At 39.8% G+C, this 24,507-nt stretch overlaps 1 protein-coding gene across 1 annotated transcript in view; it reads left to right on the top strand.

The window, feature by feature from the left end:
• The first annotated feature begins 276 nt into the window (after positions 1-276).
• Positions 277-24,507, top strand: part of TPO (thyroid peroxidase) — a 64,911-nt gene continuing 40,680 nt past the window's right edge. The window contains exon 1 of the mRNA XM_087889276.1: positions 277-317. Within this exon, the coding sequence (XP_087745402.1) occupies positions 277-317 (41 nt within the window). The remainder of the gene's footprint in view (positions 318-24,507) is intronic.

The raw sequence follows: 24,507 nt of genomic DNA, 5'->3' as shown, positions 1-24,507 counted from the left end.
CACTGCCATTTGATTTGGAAGGGCTTGCATCATTTATTGTTCACTTCAGCGCAGCTCCTTGTAGCAATGGAGGGAACAGAAGGAGGATTGTTGTATAAGGGCAATTCGATTCTTGTTCTAGAGGAACTGATTAATCTTTCATGACAAAATACAGACCCAAATCCTGCTGAAGGCAAACAACAGCGTAAAGTACAAATCCTAACAGATCCTAAATTATACTATTATCGTACAATTAACTTAGCAAAATTGCAGTGGGTATAGGATGGCTTGTCAAGCATGCGGGAACATCATCGCGAAAAGAAGTTGAATCATTCTTGGTAAGTGTCTGCCTACTGCCTAGCAGGGAAAGCTGTAGCCAAAAAAAATAAGCAGAGCGTATCATGTATATGTTGTGTAGAGAACGTCCATGATTCCAACTTTGGCATCTACAGTTCAAGGGTGTCAGCCAGCAAGGTTGGAAACAAAAGCACTTCACCAACAAAAGCACTTCTCAACAAGGTCAAGCCTGTAGGAATCAGCTGGTGTTCAACAAGGCAGCATCAGAGCTGGCCTTCTCCTGCAGAAGAGCACCACCATTTCACAGCAGCATCAGTTGGTCCTAATCCAAGCCAATGTTTTTGAAATCATGCACCTAGAGCTAAAGAGAAAAAATAACGGAACAGGATAGGCTGTTTTTCAATCATTCACACCAAGAGCAGGTGTGCCCCAAACCAGATGGAGCAGATAAATAGGAGACCACAGAAGACGACAACATTGCAGTCACAGAAGGAAGGAATGTTTTAGAATTTCTTAATTGCTTAACAAAAGGGATTGCCTTCAAGAGAAACTTTTTAAGCAACCTGTGAGAAGGTTTCCTGATTATCCCTTCCCAGTTCTCGGACAAGAGTTTTTTAGCTGGTTTCAGAGGAAGCAGGGATGGGCCCCTCAGGGCTGTAGCAGGGGTGGGCTGCTGGGGGTTTGCAGGGGTTTGGGAGAACTTCTAGCTAAGATTCTGTGCAGTTCAGAGAATCCCCAAATCCCACCCCGCCCCGCCCGTCCCAGGAATCCTCACGCGGCCTGTTTTGGATGCAGATAAGTGCAGGGCGCATGTGGAGGGTCAGGGAGGACAAAAAACGGGCCTACCAGAAGTTTGGGAAGGCTGGAAACAGGCCTGTTTCTGGCCTCCACAGGGCCTCTGGAGCCTGGGGAGGCTGTTTTCGCCCACCCGGAGGCTCAAGTAAAGCCTCTGGAGCCCAGAGAGGGCAAAAAGCCGCCCCCCCCACACCATGGTGCAGGAGGCCAACTAGGCCATGCCCGCCATGGCCACACCCACCCAGCAACCGGGCAGAGAATCTCTTGCTAAAAATTTTGAAGCCCACCCCTGAACTGTAGCCAGTCTTTTCAGATAAGGCCATTCAATTACACAACTGCTAAGTGTCTAAATCAGTGTTTCTCAACCTCAGCAATTTTTAAGAGGTTTGGACTGAGTTGGATAATTCCAGAAGTTGAAGTCCATACCTCTTAAAGTTACTGAGGTTGATGATGCATTCATGTTCACAATTCAAGACTGATGGAACATTGCCCTTCCAATGTTGTGTCAGTGATGGACTACAATAAAGTATTTTATTATCCAATAGATTTGTTTTAGTCTGAAGAAAGTCAATCAGGAAAGAGTAGAGACCAGAATGTGGGACTGGCGTGGAGGATGAATGGTAAGTGGGTTGATGCCTCTCTATGTAGAGAGATAACTGCAGGACAGCAATAGCAATAGCACTTAGACTTACATACTGCATCACAGTGCTTAACAGCCCTCTCTAAGCAGTTTACAGATTCGGCATATTGCCCCCAACAATCTGTGTTCTTATTTTACCCAACCTTGGAAGGATGGAAGGTTGAATCAACCTTGAGCCGGTCAGGATCAAACTGCTGGCAGTGGGCAATCAGCAGAAGTAGCCTGCAGTACTACTGCATTCTAACCATGCACTACCAAGGCTCATTAGAGCGAATGGTTATGGCACACTCTCATTGCTGCAAAAAGGGAGATTTTATAGTTCAGTCAGTGCAATTGAATGAAAAGGGGAGAACTAAGAGGTATGGCTGTAATACTCCTTTAAGGAAGAAATGTTATCCATTTCAAAGGAACCCTAACAATAAAATGTGTCGTCAGCATTTTTATTATCATTGTACCTCTTTCAACTCAGACATTAGTCTGTCAAAAAAAGACCAAGGAAGGGAAGAGAATAATGTGTATTTTCAGATAATTGGCAAGAAGAACTAATAATTATATACTAGAGATTTTGAAGGGCTTTTGTTATTTTTTTTTTCCTAATAGAAACAGCACAATGCCTACAGAGAACTCAACAGCATGGGCAAACACTCCTGTAGGTCTGTAAAATTTCCTTAGAATCAAGATTAACTACTAATTGGACTCCAGATCAATTTACAGACACATGTAGGTGCATGGTTTTCCTAGCAAAATAAAGTGGTTTGCCATTTGCCTTGAGATTTTCTGGTGTTTCTCCATCCAAGAGAGATCCAACATTTCAAATGGCAGAATTATTGTTGTCAATAAAATGTAAAATGGTCTACTCTTCTGGATATATAGAAATCCAGAGTCTCCAAACATGCTGTTGGATCATAGCCACAACATATTAACCAAAGAGCAGAAAAGTAGGCATGGATAGATACCAGATCTACAGTAAACCCCAAAGGATGCTTGCAGACACCTGAATACATGTTCCACTTAATTTCCCCAGAGATAACATTATATGCTAGACAGTGTCCTCAATTCCTTTATTTGAGAAACAAACTTTGAATAAATATCCTCCCACAGAAGCTCCTAGCATAAAGAAAAAGGTAAATTTCTTAAAGGGCAAATTCTGTTATTTGGCTGCACAATGGAACAGGAGGCAGATGTGATTAACAAATTTGTTGAAGTGGAAAAGAAAAGGTGATTCACTGCATGGCTTCATCTCCTGTCATAATTAAAGAAAACAAAGTGCTGGGTGGGTGAAGCACAGAATCACTGCAAAAGTGGGTGTGTGAAAGAGAAAGAGAGGGAGGGAGGGAGAGGGGGAGAGGGAGAGAGAGGGAGGGGGAGAAAGTAGGAGAGGGAGTGGGGGAGAGGGAGAGAGGGAGGGAGGGAGAGGGAAAGAGAGGGAGGGAGAGGGTGGGAGAGACAGAGGCAAGGGGAGAAAAGGGGAGAGAGGGGGAGTGAGAAGGAGAGAAGGAGGGGGAGAGAGAGATAGAGGCAGAGAATGGGAGGGAGAGAGAGAGGGAGAGAGTGAGGGAGTGGGAGAGAGAGTGGGGAGAGGAGAGAGAGAGAGAGAGACAGAGACAGAGAGAAGAAGAGGAAGTGGTAAGTATAAGATCTAAATAGCAATACTTTTCAAAAGAAAATGCACCATTCATGAGTTTTCAGAGACAGTTGATTTCTGGAATTTAAACTGAGAGTCCACGAATAGTGTGGAGATTATTCCTGCAATAAGAATCATAAATGGAAACAAAACAAAGTGGCCAAGGGACTTTAGAGCTCTGAGAGAAGAGAAAGATTGTCAACTCATTTAAAGGGAAACAAGGTTTTTAGATGAAAGCTAAGCACCAGTAACTTTTGAGCCTACACACTTACTCTGACAGTCAAGTTGTCAGGAACGAGGCAAAGCTGGGTCCTCAGTTGAAAGTTGGAGGTCACTTGATTTACCAGTAGACTTTGGAAAAAAAGCAAGGGGAAGAGAATCTCAAGTAAGAAGATGCTTTTCAGAAAACATTTTGTCTAAGAAGATTTGATGCTCCAGAAACCTTATGCCAGTCATAGAAGACGAATGATGGAAACAGTAGTTTAATTCCCAACGTGACAAGTCTTCCTATCCTATACTGCCATCCCATTATAAACCTAATACATCTTAAATTTTAATGTTCTCTTTGGACAAACTGAATCAGACAAAACGGAAAACTCTTCCTACCCCGTACATGTTGGTTCTTCAAAAACATGAGGTCAGATGCCTTCATGTGTTCATTGGGATAGTTGCAAAAGGCAGTGTGGCTACTGGGATTTCTCAAAGAATTCCCAAAAGCTGAAGTGCAGCTGTCAATAGTATTTTATTGGCCATCAAAGAGCTGAGATTGTCTCCTAAAACTGACCCTTTCTTCCCTCTAAAACAGGGCCATCCAACCTTGGCAACTTTAAGACTTGTGGACTTCAATTCCCAGAATTCCCCAGCCAGCCGACTGGGGAATTCTAGGAGTTGCAGTCCACAAGTCCTAAAGTTGCCAAGGTTGGATACCCCTGCTCTGAACCACACTTCATTGTGTATAGCATAAGCCCTTCTACAAAATCTGATTCACATTTAGCTGGAGAGAGAAAAAGAGAGGAGGGATGCCACTGTGCAGTTCCCAATGTTAGTCAACTATTAAACAAAATAATTATTTACATTAAATTTTAGACCATGCACATGATTGCCTTCTTCAAATGACATGAGATGGATCATTTTCTAAGGTTCAAGACAGATAATCCTGATGTGAATTATGTTTCCTGTCCTCTTATTGAATTGCACCCCACGCAGCTAGGACCTCTCTCAACGTTTCCACTCCAATTCCTTCACCTCTCCAAAACCCACCTTCTTGACTGGCATCAGACAGGGCAGAAGAAGCTGAGGCAGAACGAAAGAGGCTCTCTGGCTCTGCTTCTCTGCTTGCGTAAGACAATCCTGAATCCAAGCCAGCAAATATTTTTTTCTCACAAGTCATTTTCCATCCATCAAGTGTGTTCATTACCCCAGCTGTTTGATGGTTGGAGACTGCACTTGACATATTTGGGGTTACTCAATAGGTAAGGGAAGAACGCAAAATGATGGCACCAGATTTTTTGGGGGGGAGGGGGCGGAGGAAAGTGATTAAGCAAGTTTTTTTATTTGGTTGTTGTTGTTTTTTAACTATTGCACCTACGCAAAGGCTTTCATTACAGTTTGTGATTGTTTTTGTCATCTCCAAACCCCAGGAAAATCTGCCACCAACTTGCAGCAACTATGATCAGTGAGTCTTGAAGACCATACAACAATGTCGGTGAGCACACATGCAACTGGAGTTCTCTGTTTCTGAACTCTTGTGTAAATACATGAGTCATGTACCACATATAGATATGATACAGCCTTCAGTTAACATGGTGGCAGGGTGTCAGGCCCCCAAAAACCAGGTTCGATGTGAAAGTTCAATTAAACTGATTTATTGATATAGCCTATGCATAGGAATCTTGTCAACCAGTGGTCAGCACCTTAGAGTTAGCTAAAGGTCATTGGCACCAAGTTTTGGCTGCCCCAAGTTCTATATTTTATATACTAAAATTGCCATATCAGGTGTGGCAATGTCTTATGGAGAGTGTGCCTTGGGGGCTACATAAATAGTGTGTTGTAGTTAGGCAGCTCCCAATGATTTCCCTTCTCCATCTTTCCCCCTGCACTTTGAGGGTGACATTTAGAGTAACGCACAGTGATTTGTTCTTATATGATAAGATGTGTTTTCCTATCCTCTGGAGGGTCCCTCATTAATTGGTATTTATTTGTGGGGAAGGGAGCAATTAAATAAGTTTGTTCTGCTGATATGCAGACACCGTTGGAGGTACTACATGTTTTTCCCCTCTAATATTTAATCGGTGATTCACACAAAGACTCAGCATGAGGAGAAGAACATTCTGTGAACTATTATAAATGCCCTGTCAACATATTTTCTTCCTCTCATAAAAAGATGAGCGGGCCATGAACATTGACCAAAGCTAAATCTAAAGGAGACCTCTCCTAGTTTCTAAATATAAAATAAGGGACTAATCAATTCTTGAAAAAAAAATCCATCAGAATGAAAACTGGAAAAGCAAAGCAACTTTGCAAGAAAAATGGGAGGGAAAAAAAGTATCTAGAAGTATAAACTGCAGCATAGTTGGGGAGGAATCGTTGAGGCCAAGTGAGTGGCATTAAAAATCATGTCGAACAGATGAAAGGCTCTGAGAGTGAGGAAGCATATCCATTGCCAAGGGCACACTTTAATTTGAACTGAAATAGGCAATAAAAAAGGTGGTTGAAGCTTCCATTTATAAATGGGGTGCGTATTTCTATTATCCGTGCCTAATCCACTCTTCTCCATTCTACCCACCGTTGTGATAATTGTTCTGCCTGTTGGCTCTTCAATCTGAGCCCTGTTTTTGCTCAAGATGCTCCTTAATATGCAGCAGAACGCAAAGCTGCACTGAGCAGCAACGGCAAAGAGAAAGAGACATAACTCCAGGATGAAATCCAAGATTAGACTAGCACTAATACACTGTCCAGAAACTGAAATGCTTTGAATGTTCTTGATGCTCCATCCTTAAAAATGGGATCTGAAATCCAGAGGCCAATGGACATCTTACACAGCAGCGCACGATTTCTGTCCCTGCCTTTCAGTGGTGAAATCCAATTTTTTTTACTACTGGTTCTGTGGGCGTGTCTTGGTGGGCGTGGTGTGGCTTGGTGGGTGTGGCTTGGTGGGCATGGCAGGGGAAGGATACTGCAAAATCTCCATTCCCACCCGACTCCAGGAGAAGGATACTGCAAAATCCCCATTCCTGGGGGAAGGATATTACAAAATCTTCATTCCCACCCCACTCTGGGGCCAGCCAGAGGTGGTACTTGCCGGTTCTCTGAACTGCTCAAAATTTCCGCTACCGGTTCTCCAGAACCTGTCAGAACCTGCTGGATTTCACCCCTGCTGCCTTTGTAGGACAGGCAGAGAACTGCAGTCCAACAGTGAAAAGACAGGAACCAGGTCCCAACTGAGGAGAGAGGTGGGAGGTCAAGGGTTTTAAAAGATAGAAAGAATTCCTTATACTGTGGTCCGGTTGCTTTCTTGAAATCCCAAGGAAATTTCATACACATACACACAAACCCAGTGAGGGGAATCAAGGCTACCACCCCCACAACTCTAAATGATCTTCACAAAACTGTGGACATGGCAAGAAAACTGCAGGCAGCATGAAGAATAAATCACAAAAGCTGAAGATTAGGGAAATTGTGTGCGATAGCAATGGAATTCAGCTTTAAATAGAGCATTACTAACCTATAATGGGACGGAGGGAAGTGAGGCCTGAAGAAACAAGAAATTGTGCAATTGTATATGGCCGATTTGTCCATTCCTAGAATGACTGCCTACATCTTGGAAGCTTCTCTTTGAGGTGAGATGCACTCAGAGCTGGCGCCTTGGCCTTTCCCCAGTTAATTTTCAGGAAATAAACTCTAGAGTGAACTGCTACACTTGAAGTAGATAAAGGCCCAAAATGGTTTGGGGAGCCCCATCTGGATAAAAATCCTAGTTATTGGTTTTGCATACTCAATACACATTGACGTGGGCACTACTAAGATTTAATGATGAATAATTTCTTCTCTCTTTTCAAAATATCTCATTATGCAGAATTTATAACCTGAAGGCAGTGAAATTTGGGGGAGGTATTTTGGGAATTAAATTCCTTTCCAGATGAGATTCAAAGTGGATTTTTAAATAGCAGCCCAGTTTTGTTTTGGATTAGCAACACGAGAAAAGTACTGTCTTTGTATTTGTTTTTTTTTTCCTTCATTTGTTTGGATTTTATCTTCATATACAGGTAGGCCTTCAACTTATGACCACAATTGTGCCCAACATTTATGTTGCTGAGAGAGTCGTTAAGTGAGTTTTGCCTCATTTTCTGACCTTTCCTGCCACAGTTGTTAAGTGAATCATTGTAGTTGTTAATAATATGATTATGAAATGAATCCAGATTCCCCATTGACTTTGCTCGTCAGAAGGTTGCAAAAAGGGATCACATCATCCCAGGGCACTGCAACCATTATAAATATGACCCAATTGCCAAGGGTTCGAATTTTGATCATGTGACCACGGGGATGTTGTAACAGCTGTGTGAAAAATAGTCATAAATCCCTTTTTTCAGTGCCATTGTAACTTCAAATAGTCACTAAATCAATGGTTGTAAGTCAAGGACTACCTTGCGTGTGCTTAAATTGAGGTTTACAAAGACTATAGTAATTTGCAAACTTCAATACAAGTCGGACAGAGTAACGGGAGAGTTCTGCAATCAGGTTAGCTCCTGTTCACTGGAATGCCACCCTTTTAACTTTTCTAACAAAAGAAGGGCTTCTAACTTTTGACCAAAAAAACAAAACAAAATAAAACCTCATCTCATTCCTTCTGTGATGGCTGATACAAATGACCCTCTCTCACTCACTCATTTCAGCATACCTCTCTGGATGTGAAATAATACCTTATGAATAATAACCTTTATTGTCACTGCACAACATACAATGAGATTGATAAAGCTCCCTCAGTGCACCCCCCCCAACACAATACAACTCACAATGGAAACAGAAAATCCCTAACCCAATAAATCATATTAACAAACACCCAGTCCTATTACACCGGTGTGAACATGTTACACGTTGCGCTGGCCCTACAAGCCCATCGTACTACGTAGTTATGATGTTATTTCACATTCCGGAGTCTGACAGCCCACGGATAAAAACTGTTCTTCAGCCTGTTTGTGCGGCTGGCTGTGCTTCTATATCTCCTTCCAGCTGGTAGGAGGGTAAAGAAGTGCTGACCATGAAAATGACAGGTTCCCATGAGGATCAATAGTCATATTCAGAACAGGGCAGGGCAGGGCAGAATAATTGAGTTGGAAGGGACCTTGGCAGTCTTTCAGTCCAAGCCCCTGCTCAAATAGGAGACCCTATACCATTCCACAGAAATAGTTGTCCAATCTCTTCTTTAAAATATCCAGTGATGGAGCATCCACAACTTCTGAAGGCAAGCTCTTCCAGTGATTGATTGTTTTAGCTATAATTTATCCTTAGTTCTAGTTGAACAGCTGAATAATTCTACTCCAACAGCACACTATGGATTTTGATGTGCTAGGCAGGTCTTAAAAAGTGCTTCTTTGCTTAATGTCCCAGTTGAATATCCTTCCTCCTCCTCCTCCTCCCCCCTCTTTCCTTCCTTCCTTCAATCTTTTACTCATTCCTCAAGAAGTCCCTCACTATCTGTGTTTTGAGGTTTTTCTTTTAAAATAGCCCTTTTGCACTGATCCCAGCAGTCTACCGTTAACACCAAGGAAACCTCAGCCAACCCACCAACCCAGCAGAACTTTCCATCCCCAGCATTGCCACAGCGGGCTAGAAGTGGACATAAAAGAAAGCTGCCTCAGATGCAGGGAAAGTGAAATGGGAACCACTCCAAAGAGTATCATTATTTCTTCTCTGTTCAAAGGTTTTTGCCAAGTACTGTATATATAATGGAAAGTAATCTACACAGAGCGTGCAAATTTGGAAAAGCTGCTTCCAACCAAAATATATTGGGTTGCTTTCCCTTAAAAAACAACAACAACAAAAGAATTATATACTCTTAGCAGTACTGGTATAAAACTACAGTCCTTGGAGAGAACTGTGAACAAAACTCCATTTATCAGGAATAGCAGTGCATGTAAAAGTACATATATAAGGAAAAATTGCAAATGACATGAGATGCAGTTTTCCAATAGCTCTTTCACTGGAAAAGAAAAACTATACAAAAGTATAGAAAAAGCCAGACAAGAACCTGGCACTGACACTGAATGCATTTAGAACGAGGAATAGATTCTGCTGTAATGTCACGGGCTAAATATGAGACACACAGAGTTGTGAGGATAGAGGACAAAGGACCAAATACTGAGCTTTGAGCCCCTTGGAGGCAAGAGAGAAATCTATGACATAAATAAATTAAATTAAACACAAAGGAGTTCAGTACATCTTATAAAAAGCTCAAAGTGTTACAAGAAACAGCTGAAACCTCCGAGCTGCCAAACCAGATGCTGGAAACCTGCTTTGTGTCTCTGAACTGGATGCTGCCTCCCCCTTCCAGGCAGATCTTCCAGCCATCTAATCTTCCCTGGGCAGACCTGCCCACCCACCCCCTTTCTTGCACTGCCATGCCTCACCCCAAAATATTGGTCCTTTACAGAAGTTGAATGTTGCCCAGAAGAGAAGAGAGCTGAACTTCAAGCAGTGTCCAGGAATGAACAAAAGTGGGTAAATGAGTAAAGTCAGCACCTGGTAACATCATGTCCAGGCTCTTGATCCTGGTTGTTTTCCAGGATTCCCCCCCCCCATTTCTAAAACTAGGCTACCACCCTGGGATTTCCTAACTGTCTTTCATTCTTACATGCAGTCTCAAATTTGGCTTAGGTCACTCACTCACATATCCGCAGCCCTGGTCAGTAGCCAAACTCAAATTACTTTCAACCAAACAATCAGGAACAATCAGTTCTTTAGAACAGCAGTCCCCAACCTTTCCGGCTTGGCGGACTGGAGGTGGGGGGAGAGGGGATGGTTCTGTGCGAGTGGCAGGCATGAGTGTGGGCAACTTCATTTGCATGAGCGTGAGCACCTGCCACTCACACAAATGGAGTTGCACATGTCAGTGTGAGTTTTTGCCGCTCACGCAAGTGAAGCTGTGCATGCTTACTTGCACACTGCTTGCGCTGCCCAGTTCCAAATAGGCTGCAGTCCAGGGTTGGGGACCCCTGCTTTAGAATACACAGAGACCCAGTGAAATTAAAATAACAACAAAACTTTACTAATTGCAATGTATATTTGTTCTTTCTCGTATGCATGTACACTACCCAGAAGGATGGATGCCACCAAGTCTGGATCCAAAGATGATTCAAAGAGTGGGTGGACTTCAGGACCCCTTTTATCCCTCAGAGTCCTTGCTTGATTTGCTTTGTTGATTCTCAAGTCTGGCAGCTACTCTTGCCTTATTGCTTTAGAAGCCTGGTAGTTGTTGATGGGATGGTGTATGTGTGTGCTTTCCATTCCTCAATTTCTTTTGTTTGGTTCACTTGATGTTTCTTCTTTGTTTCCCTGACAATTTAGTTCCTTCATATTTCCTGAAAGGATCTTTTAGGCAAGATTCCTGGTTTTATCCACTAGCATTAATTATGTTACCTAGTTTGAGTAATGAAATGTCTGCAAGAAAACGATCAAGTATCCACACTGCTTATGGGCCTGCTTCATCTTTGGGTATGGCAGCCGTCTCACACCATCCAAATATCACCTACTTTAGATTTTCAAGATAACGTATGAAGAACAGGTTGCAGGAATTGGGTATATCCAGTGGTGGGCTGCAACCAGTTTAATAACCGGTTCTGGGAGCACGCGCAAAGCTCACAGGCACCTAATGTACTTGTGCGCAGTGTTCAGAATACAGCAATTTGAAGCTCAGCTGCTTAACTTCTAAGGCAGCCCCGGTAAGTAGAACAGTGGAGGTGCGGAAATCAGCTGTGCCGTGTGAATCAGCTAAGCCAGAAAGAAGGAAATATAGGACAGGATAGGGCGAGGGTGGGTGGGCGGAGCCATCTGATCATCGGAAGTGCCATTCCGATAGAGCCTTGGTAGTACAGTGGTCTAAAGCACCCTGTTATTAAGACCAGCTGCTTGCAATTACTGCTGGTTTGAATCTCGCCAGGCTCAAGGTTGACTCAGCCTTCCATCCTTTCTAAGGTAGGTAAATTGAGGACCCAGTTGTGGGGGCAATAAGCTGACTTTGTATAAATATACAAAAGTATGAAGGCTATTGCTTAGCGCATTGTAAGCCGCCCTGAGTCTCCGGAGAAGGGCGGCATATAAATCAAATTAAAAAAAAAAAATTCACCCAAAACGTTCTGAACCAGCAGCAGTCCACCACTGGGTATATCTAATTTAAAGAAAAGAAGGACTAGGGATGATATGATAGCAGTGTTCCAATATCTAAGGAGCTGCAACAAAGAAGGAGGGGTCCACCTATTTTGCAAAATACCTGAAGGCAGGATAAGAAGCATTGGATGGAAACTAATCAAAGAGAGAACAAACTTAGAACTCAGGAAAAAAATCCTGAAAATTAGAACAATTAATCAGAGGAACAACTTGCCTCCAGAAGTTGGGTGGGGGGAGGGTGCTCCAACACTGAAGGTTTTTAAGAGGAGATTGGGCAATCATTTGTCTGAAATGGTATAAGGTCTCCTTATTTTAAGCAGGGGCTTGGCATTAGAATACCTTCCAACTCTGTTATTCTGTTATTCTATTATTTAAATCTCCCTACCATATTCTCAACAGAGAAAGTCTGCTAATGAATAATGAGGCTGCTGGATGGAATGAGGTTGGATGACTGTTCTAAAACAATGGCCAGAAGCAATCAATGATTATGATGACTAGCCTTCCACCCAAGGACTTGTCATCTGATGAGCGATATGCTTAATATGCATTTGAATTGGTTTTTCCCATGCCTTTTCACATTTTTGAAGTCCTGTAAGCTGACAAGCAGAAGAACCTTCATGTGGTTCTTTCAACAACAGGGATGGATGCCCTAAAACCATTCAGGCAGATCTTCAATTAGGCATTCCAGGGACTGCAAACCTCAGCAAAGGAAAAGGGAATTGACCCCTTGTCAGCTTTAGAAGCCGTATTAGGCCGGAAGCTTCCATGCTGCCATCTTCTCATGTGTGGGAAATAGTAGAGGGGTTGTTTGTAGACATAATAGCATTCTTCCTGTTGGTCAAGGTCAGGGCGATCAGGCATCTGGAGAAGGAATGGTCGGAATGATGTCTCGAGACAGGACAGCGGTTGATTGGAGCATGTGATCGACTGAGGAGTGAGGGGATGGTTTTGGAGGTTTTGATTTACTGAGAGAAAACCCGAACCTCTCAGATTGGGGTTTTCCCAGATGTGCCAGTTTACCTATTCTAGTAAATGGAACTTTGGAAAATGATTGCTTCAGAGTTTTACTTGGAGTTGGGGTTTTTCTGGAACACTGACACTCCTCTGAATTCAGATGACAAAGAACTAGATTTCACCAAAAATAGGGGACAGCAGTCTTGTCTGTAATAACCCTCCCATTTTTACTTATTTTTTATCTTTTCCAAATTTTACAAGGAGTGAATTGATAATTTATCCCTCCCTGGGGTGAGAGGTTAGAACGCTACATAAAAATCAAATATCTCTTATCTTGAATGACTCCAATATTAAAATCCCCGATAAGTACTTTATTTCCCAGCCTCAATTCTCCACCTCTAAAGTATAAACAAGAATATTATCATGTTGGAAGAATGAACAAAAATCATATTGATACCTGCCTTCTGAAGTATAAATAGGCTTTCAGTTTTGAAAGGGGAAAAAAAATATATGTCATCTTGCTGTGAATCTCTGTTTCAGGACCTTTCACCAGTCTGCAACTTTCCATTGACAAAGAGTGGCAAGGGTTTGTGCTTTTCGAATCAATGTTTGTCAATTAAAGCACAAGAAGCAGAGAAAACTAACTTGGTTATTAAAAGCAAAAACACAGTTTCACACTAAATTGGGTCATTAGCAGAAAAAGAGAAACCAGCCTTCATTGGTGAAACCTTATTGCTAAAAAAAGACATGGCTCAGGATTGTTTAGTAATTATGTCTGTCGATTTTTCTTTCTTACCTTTCTCTGCTTCTAATGCAAATCTATTGGGAGAGATGCACTTCTAAATTAGATAATTTACAAAATTAGATTCCTGGTGTATACATAAGAGGCCTGGTAGGAGAAATAATACCGTTGTAGCCCTTTGAATACTGGAAAGAAGATTCCCAAATATTCAAGTCCCATTAAACTGAAGAAAGTTATAACACCACTCATGTTAAAGGTAAGAAGATCCTAGGTTCTTTCTGTTGATTTTGAATTCCAATATTAAAGTTATCAAGATCTTTTCTAGGTATGAGAAATTATTGATAACATCTCCTCCATGGATGACAGGCATCATTAACTGTGTGACTTTAAAGGCCTTAGTTTATGAAATGGAATTAATTTTCACAATATATTTACTATGGCCTGTTCTTATTTGCCCTTAAGTAATTTTTTGGTTTGAATGCCATTTTAAGCAATAAATTTATATTGTCGAATATATTTCAGTTGAGTGGACATTAGATTAAATGCCTAAACAAATATTCAATGTATGGTTAATACATATGTGTGTAGACTAGCAATAGCAATAAGCACTTAGACTTATATACTGCTTTACAGTACTTTAGAGCCCTCTTTAAGCGGTTTACAGAGTCAGCATATTGCCCCCAACAATTTGGGTCCTCATTTTACCCACCTCGGAAGGATAGAAGACTGAGTCAACCTTGAGCCTGGTGAGATTTGCAGGCAGCCGGCAGTCAGCAGAAGTAGCCTGCAGTACTGCACTCTAACCACTGTGCCACGATGGCTCATGAGTGATGGGGAAAGCAGACCATATTTGGAATATAAACACCAGTCCTAGGAAGTTCCTTTCTTCACTCTGAATAACTTGGATAATTCACATCTGTACAAACCTCACTTAAAGTGTCCTGTGAATTTTTAAGGTATACAACTCAACAATATATATTCTGAGGTGTTGCTCTCTATATAGTGGACTATGGTCTCTGAAGGCCATCGCAAATGAGACATCTTAGTATTGGATATCAGGTATGCAAAGATAGGACTTTTGTAAGCCACATATAAAAATGATTATATTAGCATGTATATTATATATGAGAGGATGGGGAGCACTGCTATTTTTCCTATAGAGAAAGCGATCTCTTTGTGATAATTTCCCATTGGTTCAAAATACTAATAAACAGAATAAATATTATGCGCCATGTCTACTATAGTGTTCTTTGTATCTTCCCAAATGCATGTTTTAACCCCAAGAAAATAAAAGTGGTAGAAAATAGAATGAAGATAATACAATTACCATGAGTCCTTTAATGTTAAAGAGACTCTGATGCAATAAAAAAAGAAAGAAAAAGTAATTGGTGGATCGGATAGCTGGAGAATCATTATTGAACCAAACCTGACATTTTACATAATTTCAATAATTTTTTGAACTGGATCAAGTTGGAATGACATGAGGACAGGAAATGGGGTGTAAAGTTTTGAGAAAGTGCTGCATTTTATCAGTGAAGCACATTTGGGTTATTTATTTATTTAGCATAGGTCAAAATAAATTTGGGTCATCAGCAGGGCTTTCGAACGTGCATTCATGCAGAGAACAAATTTCTACTAAAACCCAGAATCTTGAAAAGCACTTCAGTTGGTTGTTTCAGAAGAACTTCTGAAGCCAGAAGCCTCAGGGCTGCAGATGAGCACCTCCACGGAGAGAAAAAAGGTGAGAACATAAAGTACTCTCTTTTAATTTCTGGTGGTGGTGGGGAATGAAAGTAATTATGTTAGTTTGCAAAGTATAATGGGAATGGTTAGCCACTCAGGTGTCCAACTGCTGCTGGCACTAATTTGTGCAGGAATTATATGCCCTGGCGTGCCTGGGTTTATAATTAACAATTCAATAGCAATATAAGCTTTATATTTATATAGCCATTGACTACAGTAATAAAAGGAAATGCTAACTCCTGACGGCTTAGAATTTGTAGCTGAATGTCATCGAAGTCAATAATTTGGAAATGCTGCCAATGTCACCGTACCTCTGGCGATCTTATTTACACGCTTAGGTCATGCTTTGATGTGACATTCAGAAAATAATGATCGACCCTTGCAAACCAGCCTTTGGTTTTACCTCAGAAAAGTGTGGTTAAAAATGTGATTGATGTATAGCAATAAACTATGAGATGCTGTGATGGTAAATAAAAAAAATATATTAAAAAATAAAACAATAAAATATTATTATAATAAATTATATATATAATTTTTTACTTACCATCACAGAGTCTCATAGTTTGTTCTAGTCTAGAATAGATTCACTGACTTTGGTAGAGGGTTTCCACTATCAGTATCTTGTGTGGAGTTTAATTTGCAGTGATTTAAGTAATTTCAAGGCATATAAAATTTGATTAGGTAATAATTCAATTTTTGAAAAATGTTTTTATGACATTAAGAGGCATCTTATTTTAAACATAGCATTTTTAAAAAATCATTAGTTACTGAAGTTTCTTCTGCACCTAACTCCCTCCATCACTAACACTTTAAGACAAAAAAGGAGGTTTAGCTTGTTTAGTGAGACTGAAAGGGAATCATATATTAGACATGATTAACAAAGAATTTACATGGGTCTTTTCCTAAATTGTAATTTTAACATCTGTTCCTTGGAATGTTTTCACTATTTTTCAGATGAAAGTGTTCATTTTCTTCATAATTTTACTAACAATTCCCAGCATGGTTGTTTTTGTTGCTTTTGTTCAGAATGGCAGAAATGACTTATTAAGTAAGTAAAAAGAAGATGATGATGATGATGATGAAGTGTTCCAATATATTTCACAAATCAGAGAAAATCAATATCATGTGAAGGGTGCTTAGATCTTTTTCAGGAGAAATAACTTAGTTTACATTGTTAAGAGTTTTTTTTTTATTATATAGTAAATTATTTCCTACTTTAGGAAAAACATATCAATCCAAATTTAGAACCATACTTTTTTTCAAAATGCCAATATCTTGTTCATAATAGCTATATCTCATACAGTGGTACCTCGGTACGTGATTGTTTCAAAACCCATTGAATTTGGTCAGTGGTGGATTTCAAAATTTTTTACTACTGGTTCTGTGGGTGTGGCTTGGTGGGCGTGGCATGGCTTGGTGGGCATGGCTTGGTGGGCGTGGCAGGGGAAAGATACTGTAAAATCTCCATTCCCACTCCACTCCAGGGGAAGGTTACTGCAAAATCCCCATTTCCTCCCAATCAGCTGGGACTTGGGAGACAGAGAATAGATGGGGGCGGGGCAAGTCAGAATTTTTACTACCAGTTCTCCTAACTACTCAAAATTTCCACTACTGGTTCTTCAGGACTGGTCAGAACCTGTTGAAACCCACCTCTGAATTTGGTGCTTGACGTATTTTGATGAGAAAATATTTTCCCAGTACTTGGAGTTTATTTAATACTCAATGTGCTGCGATAGGAAGAGGGGACTGCAGTGGAGAATGGACAGGAAGTCAGCCGTAATGGGAAGGTCACTGCAAAATGAGGGAAATGGCCACAAAGGGCAGACAGGAAGATGGCCATGCTGGGAAGGTCACTGACATAAGAAAAGGGACAGACAGAAAGTTATTCCCAGTTGAAACAAAGGGTCACATGGTAAGTCAGGTGGTTTGTTTGGGACACGTCCTTTTTAGCACTTGATGCACCTCCTGGAACCAATTAATGATGTGTACCAAGGGACACCTGTACTGTTTTATTTATTGTTTCATTTATTTCAATTTTTAAAAAAGCTTATAGTATAAGACCAATCCTTCAAGGGCATCCATCATGGGTTTTTGACTAACCACAACACTTAATGTTTAGAATAAGTTATTCCAAAAGGCTTAAGATTGTGTGAATGACAGTATTTTTAAATCTGGATTTCTTCTTTTGCCCTGTCTATTCCAGTTTATCACGTGATACATAAATCACAGTGACTGATTAGATACACTTTCCTGTAACAACTATACTGAACAAGATATAAAGATTGATCTCTTTGTAGGTATCAGCAAAAGTACACAGCACAAATCTAAAGGAGGTTTATTCAGAAGCATTGAAGTGCATCTAATTCTTAACAAATTGGAATTTAGTGATTAACACAAAAGGATAGTTCCTGAAACAGTACTTAGGAGCAAACTTTTTGCTGAAAACCCCACATAATGAAATAGTAGTATCTGCCATCCTTTCTACCATGTTGATGGCATTTTGAGTTCTTTTACTATTATTTTTACAAAAGGTACTTAATTGATGAGTCAAGTTTATTTTTCTAGGGCTAAGAAAAATAAAACAAAATGGAATTAGGAAGGAAGAAGCACCAGAAGCAAAAGAGGAACCAAAAGGAAGAAGAAACAGGTAAATATATCTTAGCACTTTAGAACTGGCAGGAGACATTTATTCCATCATATCTGCATAGTTGGTCCTACCACTAGTAGAATAAGGCCACTATTTTAGTGTGCTGGATAGAAAGAAAGCAGGGCCAAATGTTTGAGATTGTGTTGACCTCTGATCTCCCCATCCCTAAGTTAAATTTAAGTGATGTGCCTGGAAGGAGCTGGGAATGAAATATTTTCCCTTTTTCATATTTCTGAGATTTGAGGAGTTTTGAGGATAAATATTATGTGATACCTCTAGAGGCTTAATGGATCTCTTTTCTTTGCTTGTTTGTTTAGGAAAAAAATGCAACTAAATCTTCATGTTACTCAAATTTGACCGTGTGACTTGGGAAATCCCTGGAGATAAAAAAAATGGAGCTGATCAGCCATATGAATCACTGGGGTTATATCATCTACATCCACTTTAAATAATTAAAAAAAACACTTTAGTAATCAATTTGAATTCCTTCTGTGTATCCCAATGCACATCACTATTAGAGTTGCAAGATTAAAGTGATCAAAGAGTTAGTGGAAATCACAGAAAACACAAGGAAGATAGAAAATGGACAAATTAATAATTGGCATTTATGCATGTGATAATGTAACAATATGGAAGTGAGAGCTATGACATGGGAAAGAGGAGCAGCTAAAGAAAGAAAGAGTAATTGAAGACAAACAGATTAACACTATCAGTGTTGTTGTTTTTAATGCAAAACATTTGAATGATACCGTTTTTTAAAAAAACTGTACTGTAGAAGAAAGCTGTCTTCTTCAACCTAGTTTAGGGGATTGCAAACTTGACTTGGTGAGATGGTTCAGTAGCTTCAGTGACTCTTATTGTGATGTTGGCAGTAGTTGAAGATCCTGGAAGGATCACTTTTGCCAGTGAGGTTGAAAGGGAATGAAGAAGGTAAGGGTACTCTACTGTAAGGATGAAGGCAAATGGAAAATATAAAAGCAAAGCTAGAAGAATACCTGGGCAAACTCCATATGATTGTTGCCAAAATATAGCCTTGCTATGGCTGAACTATTATGTTTATGTAGAGGAAGAAGTTGCAGAACCTAGGAGCGGAGTTAAAAGAGGGATCAGCCTAGAATCTCTATGTAGCCCAAGCAAACTAAGTCCAACTTCCCTTGAATTCCATTGACTCTTATCCAACTCCAAGCATTAGTTGCTAACCATTAGTTGAGAAGATTTCTATGCATAGGCTTTTTAGCCATAAATCAGTTTAATTGGACTTGATCAACAAGCATGTGGACCTGATCTTTCACACTTGACAATTTGGGTGCTGGATGATACAACACCTTGGTTGAGAAACGTCCCTCTAATTATTGGGGTAGAACTTTTGCTTTTCATGAGATGATCTGGAGGGAATCACATGATAAACTGATAACATTCTGGTCACTGATGATACCAGTATCGAAAAAAGAATTCCTCAGAGACATACCATTCAGCAGATTCAATTTATCCAAGGCACTTTTTAAAAAAATACTGCTTCTTTCTCTGGTATGCTTCACAGGAAGAAACAGTTGGAATACATAAGATGAGAAGCACAGACTGATGAAAACCTGAGATTTTTGAAGTAAAGTGAAGCATACTAAAAATGTTTTAGGAAGAAATGAAGTTAAGTGGCCGGAATCTGTCACTTCAATCAGACAATTATATTCAATCCATGTAATCATATAAAGGAATGGAGTGGCTATTATACTCAAAAAGGACATTGTAAAGTATGTGTTCAGGTATAGCACAATAAATGATAAGATCATAATTATTAGAATCAGTGGAAATCCAGTAACATCTACATTGTAAATGTTATGCACTTACTACAGATATAATGACAGAAGAAATTAAGAATATGGCAAATTGCAAAAAGTGTTAAATCAACATCAGGGAATTACATCGTGTACTGCTATGTGGTTAAAATGCTGACGTTGAAGAAGTGAGCAGCCTGAATTACAAAAATATTTTGATTGAATAAATGCAGTGATGCAGGTTATACTGTATGTTAGTAGAGTGTTGTGAAGACAAATTTTTGATAAACACCAGCTTCAAGCAATGAAAACACACATTTTACATTGGAATATTATGCGGTAGTTAACAATGAAATCAATCAACCACATATTTGAAACAGAAGATGAAGAAGTGCAGTTTAGCAATTATAGGATTTCCAGGAGCTGAGTGTGAAACAATTTTATGTTGGTACGATTTCACCGGGGGGCATGATGGCTCAGCTGTTAAAGATGCTGAGCTTGTCAGATGGAAACTGACAGCCCAGGTTCAAAACCCGAGCTCTGTAGAATGGGGTGAGCTCCCGTTACTTGCCCCGGCTCCTGCCCACCTAGCAGTTCTAAAGCATGCAAATGCAAGTAGATAAATAGGCACCACTTTGGTGGGGCGGTAACAGCATTCCATGTGCCTCGGCATATAGCCTGCTGACCACATGATCATGGAAATTGTCTTCGGACAATGCTGGCTCCCTCAGCCAAGAAACAGAGATGAGCACCATGCTCTAGAGTCGGACATGACTGGACAGGGAAACCATTATGTTTATTTTTTATGATTTCATGTAGAAGGCACATGGTTGGGATACCATGTCAGGGTTGCAAAAATCTAACTTTTTTCTGCCATTAAATTGTTTTATGAATTTGTGTGGCTCAGATATACCCCAAGCTGATCCAGAACACTTAACTTATATGAAACAAAGCCAAAAGATTCCAGTGAAGAGAAAGGAAATTCTATAAAAACTGAAGTGGAAAAAACATTCTCAAATTGTTAAAGAGCAAAGAATCTGGTGACTTTCAGAATATGCTATCCAGTCAAACAAAGACCAAAAAAATAATAATAATGAAAATTTTGGAAAACAAGAAAGGCAAATAATGGCAATGAACAGGAACAAGCAACAAAGAAAGATCTCGGTTTCAATAATGCTAACACAGAGAAGAAAATAATAGAAAAAGAGAAAAATGATGCTATTCTTAAGAAATTCATAAGAACATTTATTGCTAATATATTCAAGAATAATCATAGAGAAAGTCTACTAGAAAATAGAGAGGCAAATAAGGTTAAAAGAAGATGGAAATGTTATATTGAAACCCTTCACAAACCGAATTCTGGAGTGACAGAAACATCTGTATATGGAGAATGTATTCAAGAACCAATTCCACTAAAAAGTTACACATAAGAAGCAATAATCCGGCTGTCAAGTAAAAAGGCACCGGAGGCAATCAAAATACCCAACTGAGCTGTTTAAAGCTGCAGAAGAAGCAGTTAATCTGCAAATGATTCTATGTCCACGGGAACAAGTCTATGTGGTCCAGAGGCAGCAGGCAATTGGGGGATAGATGCTATACCAAAAATGACAGAGGCAACAGAAGGTGCAGATTTACCAGGCTTTTGCACTAATTCCTTACTTAAGCAACAATTTGTTTAAAATTCTAACCAAATGAAATGGAAGTTTCAAAAAAGGCAGATGAAATCACATAGCTAAGCAAATGGAAAGAAGAGAATTTAGGAAAAGAATTCTGTAGAGATTCTCAGTCATCCAGGTCAAGGTTGTCCCAAAGGTGCTTTTTCAGGAGGCAACTGGACTTTCTTGGTTTTTTTTTTCTTTGAAGACATTTCGCTTCTCATCCAAGAAGCTTCTTCAGCTCTGACAGGATAGTGGGGAATGGAAGGATTTATATTCCTTGCAGAGAGCTGGTCATTTGCATCTTTTTAAAGGGTTGTTGAAGCACTTGGAGGTTTATCTGTGTCCTCAGGGTCACCTGAGTAGTCACTCCAAGCACACGGAGGTTAATCTGTGTCCTTAGGGTCACCTGTAGTCTGCAATTATTTTTTTTCCCTTTGGGACAGTTAAGAAAAAAAATATTTGCTCTATTGACTATAAGCATGGTTTTGGACTGTGAACATGAAATATATTATTACAAGTAACAGGTGTACCAGGACTCTTGTCTTTTGAGAAACACTTTCAGAAGCCGAGAGAAAAGAGTATGAAGACTAGAGAAAGAATACAGTACAGCCCTTGTTCTCATCCCTGTTTAACTTGCACAGCAAATATTTTATAAACTTGACAGGACCGGAAGGGACGGCGACCAGAACCAAAATTGGAAATTAATATGCCAACAAATTGAGGTATAAAGGGGATGTCACCTTGTTACCTGAAGTAAAATCATTTTGAGTAAAAGTTGGAAAATGAAAGATGGCAGGGGATGTGTCAGGAGGGAGAGGATTCAAAGGTCATGTCAACTAGCATGCTTAGCAAACATCTTATTGATAACATAGATGTGAAGGCAATAAAGGGGATCAGAAATAGATAGGGATAGGCAGTGGGAAGATGGAATCGGCCAAATCAAAAAAAGGTTAGAATATTTCTATGACAATGCTAGACAAGGCGATGGGTTTTCAATGGTAAAGAACTGAATACATAAAAGAAAAGAAGAAAAGAAGATAGATGCTTTTGAATTAGGGATTTGGGGACCATTATTAATAATAGTGTAGACTACAAACAGAACCAGTCAATGAGTCGTAGACAACTAAAGACAGGATACTCTAGTGACTTTGGCCATGTGATACAAGATGATTGAAGAAAGCAACTGGGCTTGGTTAGACTTAGGAAAGTCAAGAGATGAGATGGGTGGACAGGATATATAAAAAGACATTGAGACTCTAAGAAAGCATGCAGAGAACACCAAGAAAGATGATAAGAACACCTGAGGCTAAAAAATATGAAGAATGGTTGCAGGAATTGGATATATCTAGTTTAATTAAAAGAACAACTAGAGGTGACAGGATAACAGTCTTCCAATATCTAAGGGCTCAACCTATTCTCCAAAACACCTGAAGACAGGATAAAAAGCAGCGGATGGAAACTAACCAAGGACAAAATTTACCTGGAACTAAGGAGAAATGTCTTGACAGAACAATTAACCAGTGGAATGACTTGCCTCCAGAAGTTGTGGGTGTGCTATCACTGGAGATTTTTAGGAAAAGATTGGACAATCATTTGTCTGATATGGTCTAGGGGGTCTCCTGATTGAACAGGAAATTGAAGTAGAAGACCTCCAAGGTCCCTTCCAACTCTGGTATTCTGTTAAGCTATGGATTAGTGCTATGATAGGTATTGTCCAGGTGGTATAGACAGCATAGCGGCCCAGCCCAACTCAGTGGCATTCTAATACCTTTTAACCAGGGGTGGGTTCTACTTACCTGTACTACCAGTTCACAACGGGGCCACGTGTGTGTGCTCGCTTCGCTCACATTTTGATGAGGTCGGGGTCAGTGGACGGAGCCTCCCACCAGTTTTACTACCGGTTCTATAGAACCGGTTCCAAACTGGGGGCAACCCACCACCGCTTTTAACTATTCAAAAGAACTATCAAAAATATGAGGTCACTCTGAACATTGTGTGGTTTTTGGTTTTATCCTTCTCCACAGAAACTGAATTTAAAAAATCATATGGACTCTAAGTCCAAACATTTATATTTGTATCTTCTTTGGTAGCATATACATCATTGTCTAGAAATGTAACTACAAGCTTTCGTGCAGCTTAGTAACCTTTCAAATATGTTTCCTTTCCATAGCATAATTACTTTAAATAATCATATTTTCCATAAAATATCACTTGAAAATATTTTTGAAAGTGGTGGTGGGGGAAAATCTGGAAACACTTGAAAGGATTTTGGAAGATACTTGTTCTTTAGTGAAGATAGGTATTGTCCAGGTTGAGAATTTTTTTATTTGAAGCCTCAGGAATGTATTATGAGAATGCCAACTGTTACAGGGGAGGAAAGAAAACAAAAAAAGGAGATATATTATTTTAAATCAGATCTTCATAAAGCAACAGCATTCTCAGCACTGTGAAAACTCAAGTGTTTAGATTTCTCGTTGAAAAACTGCAGCCGTGCAATGCCAGTAAGTTTCAATGCTACCCTTGAGAGTGAAAAAGGACTCTTGAATTGAAGAGGCAGTTTCTGATTTAGTTACAGCCTGAAAAACTCTTAATAATTCTATACACAGGATCTCAGGGTTACGTTTGCTGATTTTTATGAACTAAGACTTGAAAGTACTTCAGCCAAGTGAACAAAAATTGATTTCATTTTATTTGAACTTGAAGGAGGACCCTGTTGGCCAAATGGATTTACTTTGTAGCATAGCTATTTTGTTAATTACATTTTAAAAACCCAAACACAATGCTGTGTCTGTGAATGGCACATGGCATTTATTTGCTGAAATCATTACAAAGGCTGCCAATATCAATGGGCACGTTCATCTTAATTCAGAAATGACTCTGCGTTCACTTTGATACAGAAATAATTGAATTCTCTAAAACTCTGCCAGAGAAAATAGAGAAGCATTAGCCTTTGAATACTTGGACCAAATCCAGCCTGCTGCCTCTTTGTGTATGGCCTGCGAAATAAGATGGGTGGACAGTAGGGGTGAAATGCTACCAGTTTGGATCGGTTTGCCTAAACTGGTAGTAATAAATGCTACCGGTTCGGGTGAACCAGTAGTAAAAAAAATGCTACCGGTTCGGACGAACCGGTATTTCCGACCGGTGTGCCATGTATTCACTAGGAAGCAGGAAATCTATCTTTTTATTGTATTTTTTTATTGTAGCTTTTAATTTTCAATTGTATTTAATGATGGAAGAGTATGATTTGTGTTTTAACTGTATGCGGTCATCT

The sequence above is a fragment of the Pantherophis guttatus genome, chromosome 1 (assembly GCF_059756535.1).
Source record: "Pantherophis guttatus breed Tessera chromosome 1, ASM5975653v1, whole genome shotgun sequence".
Classification (NCBI taxonomy): Eukaryota; Metazoa; Chordata; class Lepidosauria; order Squamata; family Colubridae; genus Pantherophis; species Pantherophis guttatus.
The sequence above is the reverse complement of the archived record's forward strand: the minus strand, read 5'-3'. Positions and strand labels throughout refer to the sequence as shown.